General features: G+C 52.1%; 2 protein-coding genes across 2 annotated transcripts; one reads left to right on the forward strand and one right to left on the reverse strand.

Annotated features, from left to right (window-relative positions):
• Positions 1 to 1,185: 1,185 nt before the first annotated feature.
• Positions 1,186 to 5,446, reverse strand: SLS55_003019 (uncharacterized protein; the record flags this gene model as incomplete). The annotated part of the gene is made up of 5 exons (XM_066774499.1): positions 1,186 to 2,255; positions 2,317 to 2,472; positions 2,752 to 2,988; positions 3,049 to 3,236; positions 3,387 to 5,446. The coding sequence occupies 5 exons, from the start codon at positions 5,444 to 5,446 to the stop codon at positions 1,186 to 1,188; spliced, it is 3,711 nt and encodes a 1,236-aa protein (XP_066634618.1).
• A 1,289-nt stretch (positions 5,447 to 6,735) lies between these two features.
• Positions 6,736 to 8,679, forward strand: SLS55_003020 (uncharacterized protein; the record flags this gene model as incomplete). Its single annotated transcript, XM_066774500.1, has 5 exons — positions 6,736 to 7,014; positions 7,089 to 7,284; positions 7,344 to 7,481; positions 7,533 to 7,670; positions 7,733 to 8,679. 5 exons carry the CDS (start codon positions 6,736 to 6,738, stop codon positions 8,677 to 8,679), a joined length of 1,698 nt encoding a protein of 565 aa, XP_066634619.1.
• Positions 8,680 to 10,686: the final 2,007 nt, after the last annotated feature.

Genomic DNA, 10,686 nt, shown 5'->3' on the forward strand with positions numbered 1-10,686 from the left:
AATTGATCCGAATTGGAGAGTTTCGGATTCAGGAAACAGATCATCAGCGGGGTCAGAGTCTGCGGAAATGATGGGTAGGCTTGCGGTGGACGGTTCAGACACAAGACCGAGGCCCAATGTCCGCACCAGATCTCAAGACAAATCATCTCAAGACAGCAGAGAACATGCAGACGCACAGCCAACATCAAATGTCCGCACCAGATCTCAGGACCGTGCGGGCCAGGCTCCTGCACGCCCTTCACGACGCAGCAAACAAGATACCCCGGCAGGAGCCCGTCAATCCAAGAGGCGAAGGAAAGAATAACGTCTAAATTTTTACCATACTGGTATAGACGTGGTAATGATGATTTGCCATATACCTTGTTTTGCAATTCGAGTTTTTCGGAGATTTGGAGAATCTGCACCCTATAATATTTTTTGTAATAGGCCGTCTTTTACCTTGTATATAGAAAATTGTATGATGTGAATACCAATCGCAAGGTTGCGTGATTATTCTAACAGATTGGCGGTGGCCCCGGAATCCCGGTGTACATGCAGAAACCACTCTCCCGGTGTTTCGTTGCGGCCAGGACGGCACATTTTCCGCAGCTTGCCCCGCCCGTTGTCGACTATGGAGCATAACGGGTCATGAAAGAAGTTGGCACTCGATGAACCAGAAACACGCCACTGTTTCTTGGGCAACCAACACGGGAGGACCAGACTGGGCTTCCTGAGCAGCTTGGTGGCCAATCAAAGGAATAAAGCGTAGTCTGGCGCTGATGCATCCGCTAACAGCGATGGTGTGTTCATTGTGAGCCAGCCTCCTAAAAGCCTCGAGATCACCATCGTCGTTCGCAACCTACCCGGCTACCCATTTTTCCACACCTCGGCCAGCCCGAGGACTGACACTATTCGACTTGGCATGGACTCTGCCGCGCGAGTAGAAGGTGCATTTGCTGACGATGTGTTACTGCTGCGTCCTTTCCATAGTTCATGGCATTTACTAACTTGCATGTGAAGATCCATTCAATGTGCTTGAGATGTATTTCGTACGTAAGGTGCTGGAACGATGGTACTGAGGTGAATAGAAGAGAAACCAAAAAAAAGCGGAAAGTCAAAGCAACCTGGGGAGGTAGTTTCCCTGCAGTAAATACCGTCAAGATACGCCGAAAAGTATATGAAAGTAGCCCCGTCAACATCCCATGCCTAAACTCCCGACCACGGTGGGCCTCGAGTAGAAGTTTCCGACGCATGATTACCTCTTCCTGGGGGTGGGCCCCCAGGTGGCCCTTGTCCGGCGCTTTGAGGCTCTGAGGCCGCGTACAGGTCCTGGATTCTGTCAGGGAGCCAAGCCGGGTTCTGTTGCTGCTGTTGTTGATGTTGTTGTTGCGTCGGGATCGGCGTGGGCGGTGGCCGGTGCGGAGTATATGCTTGATCTTGTCCTTCCCTCGGTCCGCCGGGGGGAGCGTAAATGGAGCTTGTTCCCGGATGATTCCAGTACTGGCTACCAGGTGGGCTTTGCTGTTGCATCCTCATGTGGCCTGGTTCGGGGTAGTTGGGCTGGTGCACGGCGAGGTTCTGGTATGGGATGTACGGCTGCTGCTGGTATTGCTGCGGTTGTACTCCTTGCGAGGGGAAACTCTGCTGTTGGTGAGAAGTGGGCGACTCCTGGTATCCGTGGGGATGTTGTACCGGCTGTCTCTGAGAAGCGAGTGCGAAGGCTGCCTTCTTGTCAATTCCCATGCCGCCCGCCAAGACGCGCTCATCCTCAGCCATCCACATGGCACGCAATCGGGCTTCTTTGGCGCGGCGTGCGGAGTTCGTACCATATATGTCGTTCATGTACCTGGTGAACTCGAGATAGGCGTCACGGACGATCTCGAAGTGCCTCTTCTTCAATTCGACCACAGCGTCTGGTTTGAGGATTGCTGCATGACTGCTGCCCTGCGACTCAAATTCAGCCAGTGCTAACGCTGTCTGGCAAGCGTTGCGTATCTGTCTGCCATTCCAGCGTGCCTGCTGATGAGTGGCGAAGTGTTCAGTTGCAAACCCACCAATGGCAACCGTATCAATTTTGATGGTCCGTCCAGTGTTACTGAAACGTTTCTGAATCATATCCAGGTTGAGCTCGAAGATCCCAACCGTCTTTTTGCCGTCCAATTCCGGGTAGTAGAGACTGATATGGATGCGTGAAGTGAAGGCTTCATCGAAATCTCCGACCCGATTAGTGGTTAAAAAGAGGATTCCAGCATAGTACTCCATGACACGCAAGAAGACTGGCGTACCCTCGTCAGAACCAAAAAGCGAGAACAACCTCGAATGGAGTTACAGACTAACCTGCTACCAGCCCGTTTCGTTCGAAGTCCTCTTTTGTCCTTTCCGCGAGGAAGACATCGGCTTCGTCGAGGAGAAGGATACAGTCCCATTTGTTGGCCAACGCAAAGTTTGTCTCCAAAGCTTTTTCGACATCATTTGCCGTTGTTCCGAGATCGCCTGATGACCAGAGTCTGTCAGTCATGGTAAATCTATCAGTGCGTAAGCGTTCACTTGCCGCAGGTAATCTGGAACAACGGTTTTCTGAACATTTCGGCCACTCCCTCTAGTAGATAGGAAAGTATGTCAGCATGGTAGCATTGAAGATGGTTGGTTTTGATGATACAAACCAGCCGTAGATGTTTTCCCCACTCCTGGTGCACCATGAAGCAATAGGATTAAGCCCTTTCCTGGAACCTATGTAAGTCCGTTTCCAAACGTCTCTACAGTGATATTTACCTTTCCCTCTTACAATATCGAACTCCTTCCTTTGGCCGGCTTTTGATTCCTTGTCACGAAAGTGCTGTGAAACCAACGACACAATCATGTCCCGATGGCCTTTCTCTAAAACCAGGCGGTCGAATGCGGTCAAGGTCTCGTTGACCTCACGGTTGCTTCGTGATTTGCAGTTTTCGGATGCTGTATTTGTCATCTCCTTTGTATGAACGTCGCTCAGGTGGGCGAGATCCAATTTGGCTAGAGTGGAACCCATATATTAGCACAAAGGAACGGAGTACACTCCGGGAAGCATCTTACCCCATTTGCGACTGCGCAGAATGAATCCAAAGACACGATACGACATGATAAGAAGTTCGTTGTTCGAGATGGCAAGAGTACCATTGTGACCGGTTCGCAGCTCTTTCAGTGGTCGCGGGAAGGTAGTGATTGGAGGCTGTTCGTCAACGGCATCTGCTTTTGGCAAGAGACTGTTGACATATTCTTCTCTTTGCCGGGATTCTGCACAAGAATCGTTATACACACGTTGCCCTCGGCAGCACTCTGCAGTGCAAAAATCATCTACGATCGCTTCGTCGTTGCGCGCATTGTCGACTGGGAGTGATCTGCCAAGAGCCGAGGTCAGCTCGGGTTTCCACTGCTTTTCTGCATTCTCTTCAGCTGAGAATGCTGTTTCGAAGTCAATGACTACTTGGCTCTCGACATATTCCCGTGCCTCGAGTGTTAGTCCAGCATAAAACATGTGTTTAACAGCCACAACGTCGAGAAAAGTAGCGCCGCGTTGAATGAGCTTGTGTCGATATCTATCCTCTTTCGGAATGGTTTCGAAGTCATCCCAATCCCGTTCGCTGAAATCGGATTGTCTTACAGGGTAGAAGCGGAGCGGGTAGACCTCGAGGGAAGTGACATCTCGCTCGCCATCGAAGTTTGTGAAATCGAAGACTTTCTGCACCGGCCCAAGATTCTTGCCGTCAAAGTCGATATAGACGCAAGTAATACTGAATGGAGCTCGACTGTGCTTCTTGTCTGATGTGCTGATCCACCTTAGCCAGCCGGGGTAGGCTCGGTGTGGAGGGCTTGTGACGTTGATGACTCGATAGGCCTGCTTGCCATCGTTTCCAATCACTTCCATACCCGGTCGAAAGAGCAGCCACAAGTCAGAGAAGAAGACTTTGCGGCACTGTTCACTGTTCAGATATGTCCGTTTGGCCTCAATCTCTATATCGACAAAGCTCAAGAGGCACCCCAAGTGCTCCAGTGCCATCGGTGATCTTGTTGGGCCGTCCGTGTTGTCCTCCGGTCTTTCACCTTCCTCTTCACCCCCTACCTCGTCATTTTCATCCTGTTCTTTTTCTTGGCCTTCTTCTTTTCTTTGGTCGTCAACCACATTCTGGAAGCTGGAGGGTTGGTCTTCACTCGCAAGGGCTGTTTGGGCGAGTCTGGCGAATTCTGAAGCGACGGGGGAGGGTTTCGCATTCGCGGAATTGTTTTGAGTCTCAGTATTGCCGTTGATAGTTTCCGGCTCGATCATAGTAAGAGCGTCTGGTGGACGTATGGAGTCGGGGCCAATGGAAAAGTTCGTTGAGCCTTTCCGCATGCTGGCATCTGCAGAGAATTTCCTCTCCAACGCGGCATACCAATCCCGTAATTCGCGCTCCCAGACGATAAGCATCTTGAAGGGCCTGATCATGACCATTGACGAGGTGTAAGAAGGCCCATCTTCCCCAAGAATAGCGGAGAATATTCCGAGGAGAGCATTAGACCGGATGCGTATCCTCTCGGGAAGTGGCGCTTGGCCAGAGGTCATGGAGTCGAAGGCCTTGTGCTTTCGTAGCCCCTTTGGCTTGCGAGCTCGACGGCTACCGGTGGCATACCACCTGTGATAACCGCTAATGCCGTCGTCAATGATGGGCTCTCCCTCGAGGACTTCCACGACACATCCACCAGGTCTACCGTCCTCAACCATCTGCTTGAAGGCAAACCACCCCAGCCTGTTGATCCTTGACTCAGGATCTTCAGGGATGGGCACAGGGAGTTTCGGCGGCTCCGGTGGTCCAATCACACGTTTCTGACGCTGCATCTCAATTTCTTCAGCCAAGTAGAGGCGGTCCATTTCCCACTCAAAAGCCTTGCGGGCCCTGTCGCGGCGGGCACCGTAGTCAATTGTGCGGTCAAAGCCATCGATACCACTCTCTTCAACGTCGTCTGGGTCGACTGCGCATTGATGGGAAGGGTCAAATGGGTTCGGTCTGACATAATCATTTCTTGATTTGATTCGCCAATGACGATTCCACGGTCCATATGAATCATAATTGCGCGTGGACTTCATGACGTCAGGCAGGAGGGTCCAGTTACCAGGACCAATCGTTGTCTCCCACTCTTTGCGGTGCTTGTAAAGACACGCCTCCATCCGTCTGTGTTGCTCCGTAACGTCCAGTAGCTGTGCCTCACTGTCACGGCTGACGGGGAGTTTTCTGGCGCTCTGTTCAAGCTCAAGGATTTTCATTTTCACGGCCTGAATCTCTTCGCTGATGTCTGGACTAGAGTCTGCAGGCCCTTGGCTTTCCTTTGCGTGCGTTCCGTCATCACCATGGCTGCAGGTGTCGTCATGGTGCGGTCCAGAAGCTACCGGTGTTGCGTTCTCGTCTTCTGATGGCTGGTCAATGGCTTCGGGTAAGCCAGCGTCTGATTGGGCCATGGCCCTATGGCACTGGTCCAGATCAAATCTGATAAGAGAGGTTTCTCAAAAGAGAAAATTGATTGTATGAGAAAGAAGTGGGAATTTCAAAAAGGTAACACAAGTCGTCAATATTTCCGGTGCAAGGTAAGAGGAACTGGCAATACACCGTTCAAATCTGCGGTGCCGGCATACCTCTTATCTAGGCTGTTAATGCAGCATGGCTTCCGTTGCACATGTAAGCCACGCGGCCAATGTTACAGAGGTTACATACATGGTGAGTAGGCACAACACTGTAGCGCATGTGCAGCGTCGAGCCGGATATTCTCAGCGGCACTCTGTACACCCCGCAGATGGAATGAACAGGGTATATTATTGGCATGTATAACCAAAGCTCTAGGCAACAGCTGCTACAGAGTAGCGCAGGCGCTTAGCATTGTGATGACAAGCATCTGCGAAAGGAATTCCAGGTAAGCATGCAGCAAACATTAAGTACCTACTAAAGCGAAAGTTGGCAATGCATTCGATCAAAGACGAAATAACGAAAAGCGCATTAGTTTGATATGCTACTAGCTGCTCCGGCGCTTTCGCGCATTAGAGCTTTCGCTGCCTACTCGTGCAGCACCTTTGCCTCGGCGTAGACCAGCTGGTCAGTAGGGGGCATGCACTCACAGGCAATCTGCTATATCGGCAACCTACAGCTGGACTTAGTCAGAAGACGCATCCTGCACAACCCCCGCAGTCTCATGCACCCATTCCAAGTTGGACAGAAGCACTGTGTCCAGCTCTGACGTGTAATGAACCAATTACTTGTCCGAAGAAGTGAGCGCGGTTTTTGGATCATTTTCAAGCCGACAAAAGTATATTTTGACAGCGTCTATAGGCTCACAGCCAGTCTGCTGTTCGCTTCTTAATGTCTCAGCCTTGCGCTGCACCTGGCACAAGCCAAACCGTCAGCCCTTTCCGCGACAAACACCCACATATTAAGCCTGAGCCTACCGTAACATACGACCTCACAGTATTTTTCAGTGAAGCTTGTCATGGTGAACCAGCCTCCACTCACAGCCAAAATCAGTCATCAACCCGCATCTGTCGACTTCATTGACAACCGTCTCCCAAAACATCATCAAGCATTTATGAACCCTCCCGTGCACTATGACCCTTCATCGGGCCAGTGGCGGCACAACAGCATGACTCCCGTGCCGTACCATACAGCCGTTGTGCTCCCACGTGCCAGTAGGAGTGATGTAAGGCCGGTCTGGGTGAACACCCGTGCTATGCCATTCTGGAACGGCATATTTCCGCATGCAATGGATAATCTCAGATCGCAAGCAAGTCTGAAAGGGAGACCAAAGCCCGGTTACGACATCAGAGCTAAAGATGATTGGGACGGTGTCTACGATCTGCTTGCAGTGGCGCGGACACAGTACCAGAGAGAAGGAGGGGCAGTGGGCCTTCTACGAAGAGTGCGGCGAAGGGCTGCCGACAACGTGGGCCCTGTCGCGGAGACAGCACGCATTTCCTCGAAGCTCACCCCTAATGATTCGTATGCGACACCTGTTCTTGGAGCGGTGGAGGTTCTTTTGGACGTAAGATCAGCCCACATCAAGCGCAGTTGGCACTCCAAATTCCAAATACACTGACTGATGATCTGGTATTCCAGGCCGTTAAGACTGCTGCGAATGTGCGCAAGCAAGTCCTCGAGGGCTTTGATGGTCTCATACCTATATTCTCGGATGTCGAGCTCTTTTTAGGGACTTTCCCACAGGACCATAACATCTGGAACGCTTCGGTGGATCTCACCACTACAACGCTCGAAGCGGTCGAGCGGGCCATTGCTTTCTTTGTGAGCAATGAGTGTAAGTCCTAGACTGTCCGTCTGTACCTATTGCAGAGTAAATACTGATGCTACACTAAGTCCGAAAGGGAGCGAGTGCTATCTTCCATGGGAGCGACTATCAAGCGAGTCTGCTGGAAAGCCTGAAGAGGATTGAGGAGAAAAGCCGTAACCTGATGGGGGAAGCTATGAAGTCGCACATTCACGAGGTCCATATCTGTACGTCACTCCTACTTCTCCGAGTTACATGTTAATGTTGACGGTCTAAAGATTCGAGGGAAACGCGAATGTTGCAGAAGCAGATACTGGAAGAACAGAAGCAAATGCGACATGAGCAGCAGCAGATGGCGGATGGGCTGTTCAACCGCTTCAACGATCTTCTGACGGAACATGAGCGATCAAGGAACCGTAACTCAATCCCTCCCCCGTCCTTTCGTGAGGAAAAATCTCGATACCTGACTTTGAAACAGGCCTACAGGCAGAACTCAGCATTGTTCATCAAGAAAATATGTATCTTAAGGTCCAAAACTGGAAGCTTGAGCAGCGCAGGCTCACTCCTTCACCGCCGCCACAGCCGCCATCGCAGGCCAGAGAATGGTTCATCAATCAGACAGCACTGCGGCGGATGCTCGACATCCCAGACTTCGACCTCATCGACGCCGCATTCATCAACGACAAGAAGCCCCAGTTATCCTCGCGACATCTCGCTCAGGCGGAGCAGATCGCGAGCGCCTCGCTTTTCCACGACTGGATGGTATCACCGCGCTCCGCCCGCCTTCTGGTGCAGTGGGACGCACCAACACCGCCCCGCACCGTCGGCGGCATCTCCCCACTCTCCACCTTCTGCGCGGCCATGGCACGCGCATTGCAGACCCGCGGTCCACGCTTCATCCCCCTGCTCTGGTTCTGCGGGCGCCACTCCGACATCGACGACGAAGAAAACGCCCACACCGGCGCCCGCTCCATGCTCGCCAGCCTCATCGACCAGCTCCTCCGCCGCCACGACTTCGACACGCGCCCCCTCCACCGCGACCTCGACCTCTCCGCCCTGCAATCTCGCAGCCCGGTCGCGCTCGCCAAGCTGCTGGACTGGCTGATCCGCCACCTACCGCCGACGACGACGGTCGTGCTCATCGTCGACGGCGTCGTGCTGTTCGAGCGGGAGGAATTCCAAGACGAGGCATTACCGGCGCTGTCGGGCTTGCTGCGGCTCGCTGCCGACGATGTGACTGATGGTGTGTCTGGTGCCGCCGCCGTCAAGGTGCTGTTCGCGAGCGCGCCGGGTACGGATGTGGTGAGGGCGGCGTTTGAGCCGCAGGGGCTCGTGCTCGATGTGGGCGCTTTGCCGCGGATCGCTTGCGCGCCGAGTGAGGAGCGTTTGGCTAGGGAGTTGGAGGGGGAGGCTGGTGGGGTTTAGTGGTGTTATTGGTTGACGGGGGAGATGTGTCCTCGATGGCTTGTTGAGATGATGCAATTGCGAGCTTTGATGGGCGGGGTCTGTAGCTTATCATTCAAAACTCCTCTCCGTGTCCCGAAACGCGACCTGTATCATGAATGTTTTCCACATATATAGTCGTGATGCCTTTCATGTCACGATGTAATTGTTTTGCAAGCGGACCCCATATTCATTTAGTAGACTTTTCTGGCGCGTATGACAACGTCTCTCACCCCCGCCTCCTACACAACCTGCGCAAAAGACGTATAGGCGGTAGGGCGCTTGAGTGGATCAGAAGCTTCCTTTCCGAAAGGCAGACAAAACTCAAGCTTAGCGACGGCGCAGAAGCGTGCTACGGCACCCCAACCGGCATACCGCAAGGCTCGCCGCTCTCACCGATGCTGTACCTCTTCTGCACGTCAGGCAGCAGGATTGCGGGTCCACAGCTGAATCGACAACCACGTGATCCGCCCCACCATTTCAGCCTGGTTCCTGACTTCTACACGGCCGCCTTTCTTGCGATCAGCATGCTCATTCTGGTCTCTCCGTATCTCACAACGTAATATTCGAACCCCCTCTTGGGTCATCCATCCTACGACCAGGCTTGACTGAACAACGCATATGCGCTCGCGCGCGGTTGACGGGCGCAAGGCTGGACGCCTCCATCTGACTCTCTTTTCGTCTCAGACCCTGTGAGGCTGAACAAAACATGCTGAACTCATCTCATTCCTACAGCTACGAGGGCAGAAAACGCAGCCAAGTCAGCGCACAAGATAACGGTCCATCGAAACGACGCCATGTCACCCGCCATGACTCACCAACTAGCAGGTCGCCAGCTCCCATAAAGACGTTTCGAGTTCGTCACGTACCCTACTGGTGTTCCACAAAGGGAGCTCTGCGGAATATCATTGTCCACCTCTTTCACTTTGACAAGCCGGATTCTGTGCGCGTGGCTTCCATTGCGCCATGTCCAATCAATCCTCGGGAATTTATCGCTACTGTTTCCTTCGCAACAGACCCACAAGCTTTATCTACTCATGACAACAACGATCAGCCAAGACACGAATGGAGATTTGAGGTCCCATCGCTTGCCGAAGGCAATGTATGTTTAACGTTCGACACGCACTTTCTGGGGTTCACTCCCTATCACAATCAAGGAGACTCATCTTGCACGCTTGAGTAAGCAATCGTTCATCAGCATGTCGTACAGTCTAACGTTGCAAGTAGTATCGTTGCTCTGTCCGGTCTTAATGGTCATGCATTTGGATCTTTCAAAGAAAGAGGCGGATCTTTCATGTGGATCCGAGATTCTCTTCCGCATGATCTACCCCGAGTCCGAATATTCACTTATGGATACGACACATCGCTCCTGGAAAGTCGATCGTTTCAGACCATCTCTGACATTGGCATAGCCTTTCGTGGAGCCCTCCGCACCATTAGAGACAATTCTCCAGTCAGTGACCTGGTCCCATCTCGTTTTCTGTGTTATTTGCAAAACTGAGATGCGCGGTTTTAGTCATCGAATCTCGAACGTCCCTTGGTGCTTATGGGTCACAGCTTGGGTGGCATCATTGTCAAAGAGGTAGGTTAACGAGATGCTCCATCAAGCTTAGTGTTAAATCTTTTTCCAGGTCATCATTCAAATGGCGGGCGAGAAGGTTCTGGAGGCCGATGCGACAAATTTACGATCTATCGTAGGTATCCTCATGTTTGGGGCCCCTAGCAAGGGAATGGCCGTGGAATCTCTGCTTCCCATGACCCAGGAAAGTCCGAATGAAGCTTTACTACGGACGCTCAGTACGAGTTCAGAGATGTTGGTCTCTCAATGCGAGAAGTTTAAAACTGCGCTCCCATTCAAAGATTCCAAGGTCTTCTCGTTCTACGAGACGAAGCAGTCGCCTACAGCTTCTAAGGTAAACCGCAACCTCATAACCTTAATCTCTACATTGCTGATTTGCTTTAATACGAATAGAAAGAAGGGAAATGGTC

This window comes from Diplodia seriata, assembly GCF_021436955.1.
Source record: "Diplodia seriata strain FDS-637 chromosome Unknown scaffold_3, whole genome shotgun sequence".
NCBI lineage: Eukaryota > Fungi > Ascomycota > Dothideomycetes > Botryosphaeriales > Botryosphaeriaceae > Diplodia > Diplodia seriata.